This window comes from Hylobates moloch, unplaced genomic scaffold (assembly GCF_009828535.3).
Source record: "Hylobates moloch isolate HMO894 unplaced genomic scaffold, HMol_V3 SCAFFOLD_13, whole genome shotgun sequence".
Taxonomy (NCBI): Eukaryota; Metazoa; Chordata; class Mammalia; order Primates; family Hylobatidae; genus Hylobates; species Hylobates moloch.
The window spans coordinates 105370422-105391155 of NW_026652288.1; the positions used below are offsets into that span (position 1 = coordinate 105370422).

Consider the following 20734-nt stretch of genomic DNA (forward strand, 5'->3'; position numbering starts at 1 on the left):
CCCGCCACCACGCCCGTCTAATTTTTTGTATTTTTAGTAGAGACGGGGTTTCACCGTGTTAGCCAGGATAGTCTCGATCTCCTGACCTCGTGATCCGCCCACCTTGGCCTCCCAAAGTGCTGGGATTACAGGCGTGAGCCACCGCGCCCGGCGTCTAATTAGTTTTAAATGAAGTATTTTCCACTCTTTCATTACTTGAGTGGTTTCAATTTAGAGCATCTCTTCGGTTCTACCTTTAATTCCCACATTTAGATTACGGTCAGATCATTTTCTGTTCCTCAATTTTGGTTCCAGACCAACATTTTAGATTTTAATACTATTCTAATCTTGCTTTATCCAACAACAATAAAATCTTGCCAAAAGGACAAGTACTATTGAAGATATTTGTTATATTTTCGTTAAGAAGAGCTATTTTATAAAAGGGATGGATGATATAAAATATTACGTTTTTAATGAGAATTCTGAGCCTGATTAGCACATGTTTGTTTGTTTTCTCTCCAGCAACCATAGTAAGTGCACCAAACCTCGACTTAGATCATCTGGTAATACAATGAAGTTGGGAGACGGTTTAGGTCGTATCTCAGAGGGTCCTCTCCTCTCACCGTCCAAGTTTCTGCAGCAACAGTGTTAAGAAAGAATCCTTGCCGGGCGCGGTGGCTCACGCCTGTAATCCCAGCACTTTGGGAGTCCGAGGCGGGCGGATCACTTGAGGTCAGGAGATCGAGACCATCCTGGCCAACATGGTGAAACCCCGTCTCTACTAAAAATACAAAAATTAACCGGGTGTGGTGGTGCGCGCCTGTAATCCCAGCTACTCGGGAGGCTGAGGCAGGAGAATCGCTTGAACCCAGGAAGCAGAGGTTGCAGTGAGCCGAGATCGCGCCACTGCACTCCAGCCTGGGCGACAGAGCGAGACTCTGTCTCAAAAACAAAAAAATTCTTAATTTAATGCTTAGTCGAATTCTCCACTACTGAGGGAGCAAGGCGGAGAAGTTCTGATGCGGAGCGTTGCCTGAAAGATGTTTTTGTAGAGGCATCTTAAGGGGGCTGCTCCGGATTTGTGAGGTCCGTTTTAATTTCCCTTGAAAAGCTCATCATGTGGGCGGGGGCAAGCGCCTGGCTGCGCCGGGGGGCACCACGGTGCTGCCCATCACGGGAACCGTCCGGGGTCGGTCCGTGAGCCCCTTTCTCCGCCCACCCAGCGGTCCGGCCGCGCATGCGCCGAGCTGGCGGGCCCGAGTGTTGTCGGCTGGGAAATGGCGGCCGCGGGCTTGGTCGCTGTGGCAGCGGCTGCCGAGTACTCTGGCACGGTAGCGTCGGGAGGTAACCTCCCTGGTGCTCACTGCGGCCCAAGCTCCGGGGCAGGCCCTGGTTTCGGCCCGGGGTCGTGGAGCCGCTCTCTCGATCGAGCCCTGGAGGAGGCGGCGGTCACTGGGGTGCTGAGCCTGAGCGGCCGGAAACTGAGGGAGTTTCCCCGGGGAGCGGCCAACCACGACCTGACGGACACCACCCGGGCGGGTGAGCGGAGCGGGGGGGGCGTCTCTGCCGCCGGAGACCGGGCGCCGGGAACCGCCCCGGCCGGGGGAGGCGTATGCGGGGGAGTTAAAGCAGCTCGTCCCGTAGGCGCCGGGTCCGGACCCGGGTAACGGGGAGAAGCCGACGGCCCCAGCCCTCCGGGCCTGCGCCGGACCCAGAGCCTGGGGAGAGGTGGCGGGCGGCGGCATCTCTCGGGGAAGGGGGCCGGAGTGATTGATGGATGATTTTTTAGGCTTTCTGAGGAAAATCAGCTTCTGCCACGGCGGAGGTAGACCCTTGCCCCCCCCGGTTTCTGCAGGCCCTTTCGGATTTGGGGTGCCGAATGGACATGCTAAGACGGGAACGTTAGCGCGAGCTCTTCACAGATCAGAGTAGCGGGGGTGTCTGGACGAGCTGCATTGTCAGCAAGGGTCGGTCTCAGTCCTGGAGTTTTTTCGAAAGAAGTGTTGGGGTGTGTGTGTGTTTAAAGTGGACCCGAAAGAAGTGTTGGGGTGTGTGTGTTTAAAGTGAACCCCAAAGAAGTGTTGGGGTGTGTGTGAAGTGAACCCGAACGCTGGAACTTCTTTCTTCGCCTCCATCTAGTTGACTTACAAAATAAATATGCTTGTAAAAATAACTAGAGCCCGCCTGCCTTGTCCCATTAGTTTCCTCTCCCACTCCTCATGTCCTCCAAAAAAAAGTTGAAGAAAACTACTTAGAAAAGATAGTCTAACATATCTGTACTTGCTATTCCTTTTTAAAGCATTACTTCGTGTTATGTATGTTTTCGAACACAGGAAAGAGAATAAGAAAGTAGGTATTATTTGGCTTTCTTAGTTGTAGCGAACAGTGTCTGGTGCCCGAGTTGTTCATCATCATGTTTGCAGTGCCGTTATCACTGCTCACTGCAGCCTCGACCTCCTGGGCTCAGGTGATCCTCCCACCTCAGCCTCCCGAGTAGCTGGGACTACAGGTGGCCGCCACCACGCCCAGCTAATTTTATATATATATAAATATATATATATATATTTTTTTTGAGACGGTATCTCGCTCTTGTCTCCCAGGCTGGAGTGGAATGACGCAATCTCGGCTCATTGCAACCTCTGCCTCCCTGGCTCAGGTGATCCTCCCACCTCGGCCTCTCGAGTAGCTGGGACTACAGGCGCCCGCCACCACACCCGGCTAATTTTTGGATTTTTAGTAGAGATGGGATTTCACCATGTTGGCCAGGCAGGTCTCGAACTCCTGACCTCAGGTGATTGGCCCGCCTCGGCCTCCCAAAGTGCTGGGATTACAGGCGTGAGCCACCGCGTCCGGCCAATTTTTTTGTATTTTTTTTGTAGAGACGGGGTTTTGCTATGTTGCCCAGGCTGGTCTCCAACTCCTGGGCTCAAGCTATCCGCCGGCCTCAGCCTTACAAAAGGCTGGGATTACAGGCGTGAGCCACTGCGGCCGGCAGTACTTGGTATCTTATTTTATTTTACAATCTTAGATTGAGCACATTTTCTATGCTTTGCAGTCATTAAAAGTTGATAAGTGTTACATATGATTCACTCATTTTGGAAAAATAAGCAGAACTGTTAAACTAAAGAAGCTATTCTTTCCAAAGAAACTTTTGCTGTAGTTTAAAATAGAAGACATTAAATGCCTGCTTGTTTAATCTCTTTTTGGAAACAGTTGAACTGAATATTTTTTAGTGAATTAAAGTTTCTTACTAAGGTAAATATGAGCAGCCACTTTCCTTTTGTGTGTGTTCTGGTAGACAGCATCTAAAATTATCATTCACACCCCAAATTTCCTGCTTCTGTTTAGGAGATGGTTATATGGTATAGTGATTTCATATTGGTGTGAGTCATTTCATTGTTACTCCATCAAGCCTGAAGCTAAAGAACAAGTTGATTACAGTAGTCTGTCTAGCTCATTATCTCACCTGCTTTTCAGTAGTTCTAAGAGCAACGTGTTGAGTCCTTAAATATTTTATTGACTAAGAAAATCCAAGTGCATTTATGAAGAATAATAAGTAATACCAAAGAGGTTTTTCCTTACTGTGCTCTGAGTTTTTAAGTATGGTGTTGCCTACACTTTAATAGTTTTCTGTAGAAACCACATTTTTTGTTGGTTGATTTTTTATCTGGTCAAAACGTGTAAAGTGCAGTGGCATGATCTCGGCTCACTGCAACTTCTGCCTCCTGGGTTCAAGCGATTCTCCTGCCTCAGCCTCCCAAGTAGCTGGGATTACAGGTGCCCGCCATCATGCCCGGCTAATTTTTATATATTTAGTAGAGATAGGGTTTCACCATATTGGCCAGGCTGGTCTCGATCTCCTGACCTTGTGATCCTCCACCTCGACCTCTCAAAGTGCTGGGATTACAGGTGTGACCCACCTCACCTGGCCAGAATTGTTTGATGATAAAAAGGTCCTGACTAATACAGTGAAATTGTACGTGATGATATTGTGGTGAGACCAATTTGGTCAAAATAAATTATTGGATTAGAGAATGTAAGAGCTGCCTTTCCTATACGAGGAAGCTAGATAGCCAGTAGGTTTAGAGGTCAGCATTCATTCAACAGACATTTATTGACAGAAGGACTTTGGCAGTTATCGGTGGATGAAGAGGACCAAGACACTCCCTGCCCTGAAAGAACTCAAGAGATCTAATGGGGAGATAGACGGGTGGAAGGATTGTTTGAATTGTGTAATAATAGCACAACTTCTATGTTTCAGGCATTATGCTGGGTAATATAGAGGAAACAAAAATGAGGCCTTATGAATATTTTTAAATCTAGTAATCTGGTTGGGTAGCTGCATAACAGAAAGCTGTGAGGGAATGAAATCCTGGTACACTGAGATCATACTGGAAAATGAAAATGGACAAATGCTGATTGAATTTATTTAAAAAAGGATAGAAGGAGTCCAAGATAACTGTTAAACCTGTAAGACTAGAAAGATGGTAATGCTGTTGCTTATAATAGTAGCTAACATGAGGTCTTAACATATTCCACGTATTGTGCTAAGCTGTGTGTGTGTGTGTGTGTGTGTGTGTGTGTACATATATAACATGAACAAAAACAACCATAGTGAGTTGTAAATACTATTTTTGACCCCATTTTACATGTGAGAAAATTGAGGCTCAGGAGATTAAATAATTTGATCAAGGTCTCACAGCTAATAAGTGACAGAACTAGGATTCAATTTCTGATACATTTGACCCTAAAATTTGTGTTATTGATCAATAATTATACTGACAAGTTGGGTTCCTGTAAGTTCTTTTGTTTGCCCAATATCTTTGAAGGGTTGGTAGCACATCTAGTGATTCATGTGGGACAAATAGAAACAAACAGAAACTAGAGCTTTAGAATGTAGAGTGACACTTTAGGAGGCTGAGGTGGGTGGATCACGAGATCAGGAGTTCAAGACCAGCCTGGCCAACATGGTGAAACCCTGTCTACTAAAAATACAAAAAATTAGCTGGGCATGGTAGCACACGCCTGTAATACCAGCACCTTGGGGGGGCCGAGGCGGGTGGATCACCCAATGTCAGGAGTTCAAGACCAGCCTGGCCAACATGGTGAAACCCCGTCTCTATTAAAAATACAAAGAATTAGCTGGGCGTGGTGGTGCATGGCTGTAATCCCAGCTACTTGGGAGGCTGAGGCAGGAGAATTTCTTGAATCCTGGAAGTGGAGGCTGCAGTGAGCTGAGATCACGCCATTGCACTCCAGACTGGGCAACAAGAGCAAAACTCCGTCTCAAAAAAAAAAAGAATGTAGAGTGAAGTTAAGGCTATGGAATAAATTCAAGAGAGTCATAGTGAGACTTTATAAGATTCTTGGAGGAAGGACGTAGAGAATGGAAAAGGTAGGCACTGTCAACTCAGGGAGATACCAGCATTTTAAAAGATGGAAAGAGGAATCAGTCTGGGAAAAAACAAAAACAGAAAAAAGAAAAAGATCCAGTAACTAGGCCTGTACTAGAATTCATAGAATCCTAAAACTAGGCTGGGTGCAGTGGCTCACGCCTGTAATCCCAGCACTTTGGGAGGCCGAGGCACGTGGATCACCTGAGGTCAGGAGTTCGAGACCAGTCTGCCCAACACGGTGAAACCCCGGCTCTACTAAAAATACAAAAATTAGCTGGTTGCCATTGGCAGGCGCCTATAATCCCAGCTACTCAGGAGACAGGCAGGGGAATCGCTTGTGCCGGGGAGGTGGAGGTTGCAGTGAGCTGAGATGGTGCCTCTGCACTCCAGCGTGGGCAACAGAGCGAGACTCCGTCTCAAAAAAAACAAAACAAAAAACAGAAAAATCCTAAAACCAGAAGGAACCATAATGACCTTCTAAGTTATTTCACAAATGAGAAGCAATCTGAAGCTGGGTGCAGTGGCTCACGCCTGTAACCCTAGCACTGTAACACTTTGGGAGGCTGAGGCCGGTGGATCACTTGAGCCCAGGAGATGGAGACCAGCCTGGGCAACATCGCAAACCTCGTCTCTTAAAAAAATACGAAAATTAGACAGTTGTGGTGGAATGCGTCTGTAGTCGCAGCTACTTGGGAAGCTGAGGTGGGAGAATCGCTTGAGTCTGGGAGATTGAGGCTGCAGTGAGCGGAGATCGTGCCACTGCTCTCCATTGTGGGCAACAGAGTGAGACCCTGTCTCAAAATAAATAAATAAATGAGAGAGAAGCAATCTCAGATTAAATTATATTCTTAAGGTTATATAGTGAGGTGATACTGTTTTGCAGAAGGCAAATAAGAGTCATAGCTGAAGTTTGAAGAAAACTCTTGAATGAAATACAGAAAACAAGAAAGCAAAGACTCAACATTGGGGTAAAGCCTACGGGTGAGAGCAGGATGCTGTGGGGAGGTGGACTACGATTACACACAGAAAAAGGAAACAAATTGACATGTGGCGGGTAAGCCAAAGTAATGCAGTGTTATTGGAGCTATGAGAATTAAAATTTTCAAGAAACGAATACTTTCTAGGTAAGAAGAATGAGGACTGCTAAAATGCTATTTAATTTTCCAAGGAGGCAGTCTGTAACTCACAAAATTATGGTTTCATTAGTCTTGGAAATACGGACTAGAGTACCAGGTCTTAATTTGAGATTGTGTTTTTCTTGGATCCTTGTTTATATCTATTTTGTAACAGTCACAGTATATGCACTATGAATTTTTCTAGAACTGTGCTGTCTAGTATGGTAGTAACTAGCCGTAAGTGGTGATTAAAATAGAAATTTAAAACCTGGTTCTTCATTTGCACTAGCCACATTTCAAGTGCTCAGTAGTCACATACGTCATTTTGGACAGCACCTTGGACCAACCTCCTCTCTGTCATACCGGACCACACAGGTAATAGAACTCTCATCACTGCAGGAAGTTAGGTTGGACAGTATGTTAGACTCCCCTGGGACTGTTTTTAAAAGGGAAGGGGAGGGAGTAGGATGGTTTCTTTAGGGGAGGCGAGAACCACAGATGACCACTGAACCAGTGTTGACAGTAGGGGAATGGCAGCAGTGTTGGGGCCGAGGATTTCCCAGGTTCCAGTTCCTTTTACAGTGGCTGTATTTGGGAGCTGGATGGTTAACGTTACTTCGTATGATAACATCAAGTATGACTTTAAGTGGTATGGTTATATACATGTTTCTTGTTCTTTCCCGTTCATCTGTAAAATATCCCAGGTGCGCTTGGGAAAAATGTATGGTCGGTGTGGTAATTCACACAAAGGAATATTATTTTGAATTCCTGAAGCAGCTGGCAATATCAAATGCAGTGTGACTAATTTTAGAATCAAACGAGTAGTAAAAATGTAAAGCATTTCCTTATTCATTTTTAACTTTCTTCTTTGCTCTTCACAATTTCTAAATTTTTATTGTTTGAAGGAAATCTTAAACCTTGGATTTAAACTGGTTTAACTGATTTCTTATTTAAAAACTGGGTAATAGATTTTCCCATTAAAAACAGGTTTTTGGCTAGGTGTGGTGGCTCATGCCTGTAATCCCAGCACTTTGTGAGGTCGAGGTGGGTGGATCACCTGAGATCAGGAGTTTGAGACCAACCTGACCAACATGGCGAAACCCCGTCTCTACTAAAAATACAAAAATTAGCTGGCTGTGGTGGCACGCACCTGTAATCCCAGACTCAGCTACTCGGGAGGCTGAGGCAGGAGAATTGCTTAACCCGGGAGGCAGAGGTTGCAGTGAGCCGAGATCACGTCACTGCACTCCAGCCTGGGTGACAGAGTGAGACTCCCTCTCAAAACAAAAACAAAAACAAAAACAAAAAAGAACAAACAGGCCGGGTGCGGTGGCTCATGCCTGTAATCCCAGCACTTTGGGAGGCCAAGGCAGGTGGATCATGAGGTCAGGAGTTCAAGACGAGCCTGGCCATGATGGTGAAACCCCGTCTCTACTAAAACTACAAAAAAAAAAAAAATCATTAGCCAGGCATGCTGGCAGGTGTTTGTAATCCCAGCTACTCGGGAGGCTGAGGCAAGAGAATCGCTTGAACCCCGGTGGTGGAGGTTGCAGTGAGCCGGGATCACGCTGATCGCGCCACTATACTCCACTCCAGCCTGGGCAACAGAGTGAGACTCTGTATAAAAAAAAAAAAACCCACAGTTTTTTAAAAATGATTTTCATATCATAGTGGGAAGGTAAGCCACAGTCTTCTTAAGATTTCCAATAAATGCAACAGATTAGATCCAGAATATTTAAGAATTTCTACAAACAAGAAAAAGACAACCCAGTAGAAAACTGAGAAAACACTTGAACTAGTAATCCCAGCACTTTGGGAGTGCGAGGCAGGTGGATCACAAGGTCAGGAGTTCGAGACCAGCCTGACCAACATGGTGAAACTCCGTCTCTACTAAAAATACAAAAAATTAGCCCGGCGTGGTGGCGGACACCTGTAATTTTAGCTACTTAGGAGGCTCAGGCAGGAGAATCGCTTGAACCTGGGAGGCAGAGGTTGCAGTGAGCTGAGATTACACCACAGCACTCCAGCCTGGGCAACAGAATAAGACTCCATCTCAAAAAAAAAAATAAAATAAATGAGCTATAACTATATGCAGTTGCAGGAATGAACCTTAGAAACATAATGTCGAGAAAGTGAAGTGTGAAGCATAATATATACAGTGCAAATATATTTAGTAAACTTCAAAAACAAAAAAATATAAGTGCTAAAAGTACAAAGAAAAGGAAATAATTGCCAGAAAAATCAGGATAATGGTTACCTCTAGGGGAGAAGGAAAAAGCTGTGATTAGGAAAGGGGGCTTTGGGTTGGGAGTCAGGGATATATTTCTGAAGTATTGGAAATACTCTGTTTCATGACCTTGGTGGTGATTATATGGTTGTTCATGCTATACTTTTAAAAAATTGAATTGTATGTTTATGATTTATTCACTTTTCTTCATTTATGTTCTACTTTTGTTGAGGCTAACTTCTTCATTGTTAACTCATGTATTTCTCATGGCACCTCTTCTTTTTGGCCGTCCCTTTTTAGATTCTCTTCCTTTCTCTCTACCATCCCTCCTCCCCAGTCAGGCACTTATTGTTTTCTTAATGCCCTGTGCACATTTTTCTGTTGTCACAGTAAACAATATCATCTTGTACTAGATTGGCAGCTTCTTGTAGGAGGTATATTAGTTTTCTGTTGCTAAATAGCAAATTATTACAAATTTAGCAGCTTAAAACAGCACCCATTTACTATAGTTCCATAGGTTAGGAGTCTGGACTCAGCTGAACTCAAGGTTTCACAAGACTGAAATCAATGTGTTGGCAGGATGGGCTCTTACCTGGAGGCTTTGGGGAACAGTTTGCTTCCAAGCTGATTGAAGTTTTGGCAGAATTCAGTCTTTGTGGTTATAAAACTGAAGTTCTTATTTCCTTTCTGGTTGTCAGCCTCAGGCCACTCTCAGGTCCTGGATGCCACCTGCATTCTTACAGCGTGGCCCCTCCATCCTCAAGCCAGCACTGGTGTGTCATCAAACACTTCTCGTGCTTCCAGTTTCTCAGACTTCCTCTGCTGCTGCTATGCAGAGGGTTCATGTGATGAGACTCGGTTTACCAAGATTGTGCCTGTTTTGATTAATTTTAAAATCAACTGATTAGTAATCTTCATTACATCTGCAAAATCCCCTCTTCCACATAAGGAAGATATTCAGGGTATGAGATCCTGTATTCACAGTTCCAGGGATTAGAGTGGTGTCTTAGTCCATTTTGTGTTGCTATAACAGCATACCACAGACTGAGTAATTTATGAGTAGAAATTTGTTGGCTCAGAATTTTGGAGGTTGGAAAGACCAAGATCTAGGTGCTGCCATCTAGTGAGGGCCTTCTTGCTGTGTTATATTTTGTTGAAGATTTTTCCATGTATGTTCATCAGTGATAGTGGCTTGTAATTTTATTTTTTGTGTCTGGCTTTGGTATCAGGGTAATGCTGGCCTCGTAAAATGTGTTTGGAAGTATTCCCCTCTTTAGTTTTTTTAAGAGTTTGAGAAGGATTGTTATTAGTTCTTCTTCATGTGTCTGGTAGAATTCAGCAGTGAAACCATGGCTTTTCTTTGGTGAGAGACTGTTACTGATTCAATCCTTACTCATTAATCTGTTCAGATTTTCTGTTTCTTCATGATTCAATCTTGGGAGGTTGTATGTTCCTAGGAATTTATGCGTTTCTTCTGAGTTATCCAGTTTGTTGGCGTATAACTTTTGAGTATTTGTTGAATGAATGGATGGGTGAATGATAAAGCGAAAAGAAGTGATTGAGAGCCTGTTCACTTTCATAGCTTTGGAACAGTGATGCCTGCCTGCTGTATAAAGTAACTGGTTTCAGTGGGGACCCTGGGAGTTTCAATCAGAACATTCTCAAGGATAAGACTAGTGAGTATGCTTCTCTTTGGTGTGAAAAAGTCAAGCATTCAGAACTTTTTAAATTGGTGTCATAGAGGATAAGAGAAATGATGTTACATGTGCTAAGAGTTGTTCTCTCAAAATAAATGTCAACTTCTAGGTATTTGGAAACTTTCACAATGGATTCATTGATTATAATAAAAGGAATAAAAATTTTAAACCTTATATGTAGTGAAGGAGGCTTTCTCTGTTTATCCAGTGTTTTCAACTTTGGTAGTTACATGTCTCACTTGTGTAAGGAAAATCTTAGATAATGTGGTCATGCTTCTTTTAGCCTAGAAAATTTGTGGCTTCTGGCCATCTGTTATCAAGTGACAAGCTGTAGCATATTGATTCTCAGGCTTTAGTGTTGTGCATAAAATCACCTGGGGCTCTTTTTAAAAAATACGCATCCCTGGGTCTGATTACTAGAGAGATTCAGGAGATCTGGGGTGGAGTCCATTAAATTACATTTTTAACAAGCATCCTGATGGTACTAGGTGCAGGTGGTTAAGAACCACTTGAAAAACACTTCCTTAGAATTTTCTACTTTAAGCCAGGTGTGGTGATTTATGCCTGTAATCCCAGCTACTTGGGAGGCTGAGGCATGAGAATCACTTGAACCTGGGAGGTGGAGGTTGCAGTGAGCTGAGATTGCACCACTGCACTCTAGCTTAGGCCACAGACTGAGACTGTTTAAAAAAAAAAAAAAAAAGAGTTTGCTCCTTTACTCTAAAAGTTATTTTGGAGGTTAGTGGTTTTTCACATCTGGTTCTATGGCATGCCATAGAAGGTTCGCGGGACCTTGTGAGAAATGCAGAATTGCAGGCCTCGTCTCGGAATAAGGATCTGCATTTGCATTTCAGCTTAAGAAGCACTGCTCTAACGTTAACCAGGTAATTCTTTTTCCAAAGGGTCTCAGTAAGTAAATAATTGGCCTTAGTTAATTTAACCCCATATGATGTGGGGCGACCAAATTGAATACTTTCAATATCAGTCTATTAAAAAATGAAAAGGGGCCGGGCGTGGTGGCTCATGCCTGTAATCCCAGCACTTTGGGAGGCTGAGGCAGGTGGATCACTTGAGGTCAGGAGTTCGAGACCAGCCTGACCAACATGCTGAAACCCCATCTCTACCAAAAAATACAAAAATTAGCCAGGTGTGGTGGCGTGTACCTCTAGTTAGTTCTAGCTACTAGGGAGGCTGAGGTGGGAGAATTGCTGAAACCCCAGAGGTGGAGGTTGCAATGAGCCAAGATTGTGCCACTGCACTGGGCGACAGAGTAAGACCCTGTCTCAAAAAAAAAAAAAAAAAAGACCCACTTTGTGGGTGGCAATAAGCAAAGAAGAAAGTTATGACACCAGTTGCCTTGTTCCTAGGATATGATGTGCTGGACATATCATGGATATGTACATGGCTAGAGTTTGATGTTAGCAAGTCCTTTTAGACTGTGCCTTGCCTCAGCTGCACCCCTCAAGTTATACTGGAAAATAAAAGAACCTTCGTATGTCATCCTAGTAGGTATGGTAAGGATCCAGAGTGCAGAAATCCCATCGTGTATCAAGAACTCAATTATCTTGTCCTCACTCCTATCCTGAGGACTCAGGCTTTCTACCCAAAATTGTTATACCAGAATCAGGGCTCTACTTCTCATTGGTGTATTTGTTTCTAGTACCTACTTTTAAGACTGTTACTTGCTCAGTTGCTTATCTTGCTTGTGAAGACAATGTTTAGTAACACGAGGAACTACAAACATTCTTGTGGTCAAATCAACAGTGACCATCGATAGCTTTGTTAATTTTGCTGTTTTATCATAATACTTGCAGTTAGTAAACACTTCCTTATTTTCTAACATAAGAATGACAAATAGATTCTATTGGAAATGTCTTTAAGTTCTATCTGTACCTTGATTATACACTCCTTTTTTTTTTCTTTTTTATTTTTTTTGAGACAGGGTCTCGCTCTGTCGCCCAGGCTGGAGCGCAGTGGTGTGATCTTGGCTCAGCGCAACCTCTACCCCCCGGGTTCAAGTGATTTTCCTGCCTCAGCCTCCCAAGTAGCTGGGACTACAGGTGTGCACCACCACACCCGGCTAATTTTATTTATTTATTTATTTATTTTGAGATGGAGTCTCGCCCTGTCACCCAGGCTGGAGTGCAATGGCGTGATCTCGGCTCACTGCAACCTCTGCCTCCCGGGTTCAAATGATTCTCCTGCCTCAGCTTCCCAAGTAGCTGGGATTACAGGCGCCTCCAACCACGCCCGGCTAATTTTTGTATTTTCAGTAGTGACGGGGTTTCACCATGTTGGCCAGGCTGGTCTCGAACTCCTGACCTCGTGATCCACCCACCTCAGCCTCCCAAAGTGTTGGGATTACAGGCATGAGCCACCATGCCCGGCTGCTAATTTTTGTATTCTTAGTAGAGACGGGGTTTCACAATGTTGACCAGGATGGTCTTGGTATCTTGACCTCGTGATCCACCCGCCTTGGCCTCCCAAAATGCTGGGATTACAGGCGTGAGCCACCGCGCCTGGCCTCCACTCCTTTTTTCACACAAGAAGGGGGATTTTTCATAATATGTATTGATTTTTTCATAATACCCTGCATATTACCTTTTTAGGATCTTTATGAATCTGAGAGATTCAGAATGTTGACAACTGACTGTACCTGCTGCATTCCATACTCACATATCATTGCTTAAACCATGTGTGGCAAAACTTCTTTCCCATTCCAACATTGATTACTACTGATAACCTGGAAATTATATTCCAAAAACAAAACGATTTTCTAGGTTCATCTTGTTTTCCCCTCTCCTAACAAAGCAGTTATCCTTAAGGAGCCTTGGTTCCTTTTAGTGAGCAATAGGATCCAGGACTACAGCCTGTGTCCTGGAGCTCATTGTATAACATTCCACACACAAACTGATACCAGATAACACTAAAGACAGTTTAGCTTATTTCATCGGAAGGAGCAGGAGCCTTTCAAAATCATGACTGTGGTCAATTCTAACCCTTATTTGACCAAATTCTTTTCTTATCCTAATATAGAAGCTTTTCAATTGATACTCATTTATGGTCTGTGTTACCAGCTTTTCCCATTTTCATTCCCAGCATAGACACATTTTATGTGCTGTGTTAGTATATATTATACCAAAGTATATTTTGAATTAAAATACCATCAAAAGCTTTAGAAACATCAGCATTTAAATGTCACCTTGTGATTGGTCGTTTCTAATAAGTCTCCTTTCCGTGATGCCACTGAGCCCGCACATTTGAAGGCTCCTAAATCTTACTCACCTGTGTTTACTCGCTGTAGCCAGTCTGATCCCCTGTCCATATTCAGCAGATAATTCAAGGCTCGTTTCATCACGGGTGTATTTTCTTTCTTTAAACAAAGGATTACTTATGAAATATATGCATAATGACTTTCTAGCATAAACTTGAGTTACATAAACTAACATACTAGGTAATCTAACAGCCGTTACTTAATTTCAAGGTAAAATAATTTTATTACTTAGAATACATAGTACTTAATTAGTTCACAAAACCTGTGCTTCTGTGAGCAGCTGTGGTCTTTGCAGAATGCAGTCAATTTCTTGCTCTTACATTATGCTGCCGTGTCCAAAAGGCAGTTCTTTACATTTCCTGAGGTCTTGCTGTATGACCCGTAACTTACCATTTTTCTTGTTATTTTATTAGAGTGTGTATCAAAGGTTTGAATTATTTTTATTCTCATATTTTTCTGGAGGAAGAAACCTTCCTGCAACTATATCACAGTTGCAACTTCTTAGTAATATGTTCAAGTTTCTTGGTACGATTTCCAAATGTGGGTCACAGAGACACACAGGGATCATTACAAACCCAATCATTTAGTTTCTTTCAGGAGGAAACAACTATTGCTCTTAGCTGTAAATATTCAAATCATTTTCTTGGACTAGAAATCTTGACCTATTCTACCAGTATACAGTTCTCTTGGGCACACGGTAGCCACACAGAGCTGTTCTGGAAGTGGTTCCCAGGCCAGCAGCAACATCACCACCTAGGAGGTTGTTAGAGGTTTACATTATTGGATGTTACCTCAGACACGTGGCATCAGAAATTCCAGGGTAGGGCTGAGCAGTCTGATTCAACAAGCCCTCCAGGTCAGCCTGATGCCTGCTGAAGCTGGACAACCACTGCTGTGGAATGTAGAAAATCTCATGGAAATTATATAATTTATTCATAAAAATTTCCAACGAATTTAGTAATTACTTTTGACAGTTCACAGAGAAATTTATCTAAATTTTAGACTTCCAGTTTTGGAGGACTAGTATTTTAAGTCTTCATGGTTATAGCTTTGCATCTGGAAGTTCTAGTGCGTTGCTTTTTTGCTCTGTGGAAACTGTGATACTTGGTTATATCATTCCCCCCAACCCATATTTTTTTGTTAAAAACAAACTGAAAAGCTTCCTGTTACTTTTTAGGAATCATTTTGGGGTAGGGGAGGGATAAAGTGCTGATCATAATATGAAAACATTTTATTAAAAGCTTTATTGCTGGGTGTGGTGGCTCACACCTGTAATCCTAGCACTTTGGGAGGCCGAGGCAGGCGGATCACCTGAGGTCAGAAGTTTGAAACCAGCCTGACCAACATGGCGAAACCCCGTCTCTACTAAAAATACAAAAATTAGCCAGGCATGGTGGGGGCCCTGTAATCCCAGCTACTCGGGAGGCTGAGGCGGGAGAATGGCTTGAACCAGGGAGAGAGAGGTTGCAGTGAGATTGTGCCGTTGCACTCCAGCCTGGGCCACAGAGCGAGACTTTGTCTCAAAAAAAAAAAAAAAAGTTATTAAATACTTTAAAAAAAGTATAATGATCTCCCTACTGCCACCTCTACCCCTAGGAGAATACAAGAATGAAAATTCCAGGAGATATTGAAAGGTGGTGGGGCAGGGAGCCTGAGTAAGATTTAGAAAATAGCCCCCATTTCTTCCCATTGTAATTTTTGTTTGTTTGTTTTTGTTTTTGTTTTTCCTTGAGACGGAGTCTCGCTCTGTTGCCCAGGCTGGAGTGCAGTGGCGCGATCTCGGCTCACTGCAAGCTCCGCCTCCCGGGTTCACGCCATTCTCCTGCCTCAGCCTCTCCGAGCAGCTGGGACTACAGGCGCCCGCCACCACGCCAGGCTAATTTTTTGCGTTTTTAGTAGAGACGGGGTTTCACCGTGGTCTCGATCTCCTGACCTCGCGATCCACCCGCCTCGGCCTCCCAAAGTGCTGGGGATTCTCCTGCTTCAGCCTCCTGAGTAGCTAGGATTACAGGCGCCCGCCACCACGCCTAGCTAATTTTTGTATTTTTAGTAGAGACGGGGTTTCACCATGCTGGCCAGGCTGGTGTCGAACTTCTGACCTCATGATCCGCCTGCCTTGGCCTCCCAAAGTGCTGGGGGATTACAGGCGTGAGCCCTCGTGCCCAGCCCCCATTATAATTTTTTTAACTTTTCTCTCAAGATCTGAAGGAAAATCCAGTGCAGTGGCATGGTGGGGTGCAAGCATACCGTAGTTAACTAACCTATAATCTCAATGCATCCTAAAGGTAATATTAACTAAGAATCTCTGTGTCTGAAGAGGTATTTTAATGATGGTATCTGATATTTGCACTAAATGATATCTCTTTCAAAATCCCTGATTTTTACTAGGATAATGCAGCTGCCTATTAGTCACATACCTGTTTTTCAGCATTTAAAAATAATTTATAGTATAGTGCTTTGTACAAAAGACCTAGTATACTTATGCATGGGCCTTGAATTCAGAGAAATCTAGGTTTGCATATCAATTCAGTCTCTTACTAGCTTTGTGTGACTCATAGGAAAGTTTTCTAACCTTTGTAAATGGCAGTTTCCTCATCTGTGCAATGTCTACCTCATAAGGAGGTTTTGTAAATTAAATGAGATTATAGCCCTATGGAGCAATAAACAAAGGTTCCAGTGCATATATGTGCTTAGCAAATGTTATTTAAAAGTTTTAGCCTTTCTTTTCCTTCCTCTGCTTGCTTCAATGCTGTATTTTTTTAGTTAGTAAAAATATATTCACTGCCTGTGTTTCAGTCACTGTTCTAGGCACGGATATACCTTTTGAATTATGCTTTTTGAATGTTAAATAAACCAAGTCCAGTTTGTTATAAAATGTTTTTAGGCCAGGCATAGTGGCTCACGCCTGTAATTCCAGCACTTTGGGAGGCCAAGGTGGGAGGATTGCTTGAGGTCAAGAGTTTGAACCAGCCTGGGCAACATAGTGAGACACTGGTTTCTACAAAAAGTAAACAAAATTAGCTGGGCATAGTGGCATGTATCTGTAGTCCCAGCTACTTGGGAAGATGAGGCAGGAGGATGGCTTGAGCCCAGGAGTTTGAGCCTGCAGTGAGCTGTGATTGCATCACTGTACTCCACCCTGGGTGACAGAGTGAGAGCTTATCTCAAAAAGTAGGGGGGTGGGGAGGGTGGAGAGGAAATAATATTTAAAAAAAAAATAAAAGTTTTTAGTTTTGTTATTCTTATTTTACATTTCATTATGGTGTTGTAAAATATATATAACAGGATTAAATTGCTATATTGTAACTGCCATGATCCTAAACTGACATCTTCCTTCTAATATGAACAGTGAAGATAGTTGACTGGTTACTACTAGTAATTAGTATCATGTTTTCCTGGAGCTTTTTGCTGAAGTCATTTTTTGTACCATTTAGTTCCCTTCTGAATTGTACTTGAAGGATTTTGTTTTACCTTGAAATTTTTGGTTATCATTTTAAAGGTTTTCTTTTAAAACTTCTAGAGAAAGTCTTTATTGTAGTGATCTATAGCTTTTTTAAAATTTGAAGTGAGAAGTTACCAAATAATAGTTTTATGTTTGGCAGCAAAGTTTTCATCATAATAATGCCTCATAAAACACCTTTTCATAGAACAGCTTTCATTTGTTTTTGTTACACAATTTTTACATTTCACAATTAAGTGACGTTGACCTTGTCCCAGTCCAACATATGTCACCAATTAAGCAAGACTAGAACCAGGTTTATAGACTACAAGGAGAGTCCCTTAGCTAAATTAAATCTGAGTTTGATTTCATTTTTTATTTCTCTGGTTAAATTTCCTTATAAGTTTTCTCATAGCCGAGCTTTGGAAATATGTACCAAAATTTTATCAGCCTACTTACATTTTTCAGCATCCCACTCTCCTAGGGTACGTGGAAAACATAACTGGGGAAGAAAGCCGTTTTTTTTTTTTCTGAGACAGAGTTTCGCTCTTGTTGCCCGGGCTGGAGTGCAATGGTGCTATCTCGGCTCACCGCAACCTCCACCTTCCAGGTTCAAGCGATTCTCCTGCCTCAGCCTTCCAAGTAGCTGGGATTACAGGTGCGTGCCACCACGCCTGGCTAATTTTGTATTTTTGGTAGAGCCAGGGTTTCACCATGTTGGTTAGGCCGGTCTCAAACTCCCGACCTCAGTGATCCACCCACCTTGGCCTCCCAAAGTGCTGGGATTACAGGTGTGAGCCACCATGCCTGGCCAAGAAAGCCATTTTTTCAAGTCATTCACAATATGTGATTGCTTTTCCTGAGGGGCAAACTGATAAAACATGACATGTGGACTATCCTTGATAACTTTTCCAATAAGACACTTTTTTCTTAAGGGTCTTACCTCTATCATATTTTTGAAGGAGAAGAACGTGCAACAGAAAAATCAAGGAGGCTTTTTCTTCAGAGGGTTGGGACTAAAACTGGGTCTGGATTTGGGTATAGGCTTGCTAAAGAGGGAGACACGTCTCCAAATTGAAAACCTAATGACAACCGACATACAGAATGGTAAGATCTCTAGGTATCTCCCCTGCTTGGCTGATATACTCCTCTGATTATTGGAGTTTTTGTCTTTGGAGAAAATCTAGTGGAAAAGAGAAAAGATTTTAAGGTATTGGTACTTACAGAACCCAGATGAAACAGCCAGGTCCCTACACTGTACCTTACAGGGAAGTGTACATACAGAGCTTCCACCCAGAATTTCAATGTTACGGGTTTTTTGTTTGTTTGTTTAAGACAGAGTTTTGCTCTTGTTGCCCAGGCTGGAGTGTAATGGCGCGATCTCGGCTCACTGCGATGTCTGCCTCCCGGGTTCAAGCGATTCTCCTGTCTCAGCCTCCCAAGTAGCTGAGATTACAGGCATGCGTGGGATTACAGGCATGCACCATCACACCCGGCTAATTTTGTATTTTTAGTAGAGATGGGGTTTCTCCATATTGGTCAGGCTGGTCATGAACTCCTGACCTCAGGTGATCCACCTGCCTCGGCCTCCCAAAGTGCTGGCATTACAGGTGTGAGTCACTGTGCCTGGCCTATGTTTTTAAATATGAAAAGAAAACTAAATACTACTAGATAGTTGAAGAACATTTCTTTTTTTTTTTTTTTTTTTTAATTTTAGTAGAGACAGGGGTCTTACTGTGTTGCCCAGGCTGGTCTCAAACTCCTGAGCTCAAATGATCCTCTCACCTCAGCCTCCCAAAGTGCTAGGATTACAGGCGTGAGTGCCTGGCCTTGAAGAACATTTCTGACATCAAAGAAAAGAACATAACAGAAGGAACCCAGAGAAAACAGACAGTGCCGACAAAAGAAAAACTTCCGAAAATCTGGAATCAATATCCTAAAAGTCAGAAAAGAAGGTACTGCAGACATGAAATATAGTAAGGGTCTCTAAGAAAAGGTCATAGGAATGCTGGACACGGTGGCTCACTCCTGTAATCCCAGCACTTTGGGAGACTGAGGCGGGTGGATCACCTGAGGTGAGGAGTTCAAGACCAGCCTGGCTAACATGGTGAAACCCTGTCTCTACTAAAAATACAAAATTAGTTTGGTGTGGAGTTTCACCATGTTGTCCAGGCTGCCCTTGAACTCCTGACCTCAAGTGATCCACCCGCCTCAGCCTCCCAAAGTGCTGGGATTACAGGTGTGAGCCACTGCGCCCGGCCCCTGAGACCCCATTTTTACAAAAGATTTAAAAGAAAAATTAGCCCGACATGGTTCCACATTTCTGTGGTCCCAGCTACTCAGGAGGCTCGGGTCAGAGAATCACTTGAGCCTAGGAGTTCCAGGTTTCAGTGAGCTGTGATTGCACCACTGCACTCTAGCCTGGGCAACAGGGCAAGACCCTGTGTCAAAAAAAAACAAACATGCACACACACACACACACGAGTTAAAAGTGATTGCTTTAGGGAAGCAAGTATTGGGAGTTAATGAGGAATTAGACCTCTCCTGTTTGGGTGCAAATTTTTACTTTCAGCCTATATCCTTCTACTTGAAGTGAGTTTCTTGTAGATAACACAGAGTTGCATCTTTTTTTTCTTTTTTTTTGAGACGGAGTCTCGCTCTGTCGCCCAGGCTAGAGTGCAGTGGCGCGATCTCGGCTCACTGCCAGCTCCGCTTCCTGGGTTCATGCCATTCTCCTGCCTCAGCCTCCCGAGTAGCTGGGACTACAGGCGCCTGCCACCACGCCTAGCTCATTTTTTTGTATTTCTTTTTAGTAGAGATGGGGTTTCACCGTGTTAGCCAGGATGGTCTTGATCTCCCGACCCCGTGATCCGCCCGCCTTGGCCTCCCAAAGTGCTGGGATTACAGGTGTGAGCCACCGCGACTGGCTGCATCATGTTTTCAAATCCACTTTGCTCATCTCTGTATTTTGGTCATTTGATCTGTCTTGTAGATAATTTGTATTTCATATCGTTGATGTGTTAGGGCCTAAGTCTGCCATTTTGTTTGTTTTGTCCTTGTTTTCCTTTCTGTGTTCTTTTTCTCGCCTTCCCGTGGGTTTCGTGAACATTTTTTAGAATTCCATTTTCATTTCTCTGCAGTGTTTTCGAGTGTTTCTCTTTGTGTAGCTCTCTTCGTTGCTGCCCTGGGTATTACATGAGAGAAGTCTAACTCGTCAGTCTATTGGTGTCCTTATTTTACGAGTCTGAGTGAAGTATAGAAACCTTACCCCCTTCACGTCCCTTTACCTTCCCTGTTATAGTTGTCTTAAATATTTTCTCTATAAATATTTAGAATCACATCAAATAATCTTATAATTTTTGCTTCCAATATAATTTGGAAAACTCAAGAGAAGGAAAGTCTTTTATATTTACCCATATTTTTGCTTAGTGTTATGTACTGAATTTTGTCCCTCACCCATAGATTCATACATTGAAGTCCTAACTCTCAGTACCTGCGATTGTGTTTGGAGGTAGTACTTTTTTAAAGAGGTAATTAAGTTAAGATGGCATCATTTGGGTGGGCCGTAATTCAATACAAGTGATGTCCCTGTAAGAGGAGATTAGGA

The 20734-nt window shown here is 43.2% G+C and overlaps 1 protein-coding gene across 11 annotated transcripts in view; it reads left to right on the plus strand.

Moving 5' to 3' along the window:
- Positions 1-1126: 1126 nt before the first annotated feature.
- The window catches only part of LRCH3 (leucine rich repeats and calponin homology domain containing 3), a 93648-nt gene continuing 74040 nt past the window's right edge, over positions 1127-20734 (plus strand). For 7 of the 11 annotated variants that reach the window (XR_009209207.1, XM_032171983.2, XM_032171987.2 and 4 more), the window contains exon 1: positions 1129-1518. Coding sequence is in view for 10 of the 11 variants with exons in the window: in XM_032171983.2 (XP_032027874.1) it covers positions 1257-1518 (262 nt within the window). In the remaining variant the exon portion in view is untranslated. Of the gene's footprint in view, positions 1519-20734 lie in introns of all 11 variants that reach the window. The other 4 variants (XM_032171979.2, XM_032171980.2, XM_058426121.1 and 1 more) reach the window with 3 other exon arrangements.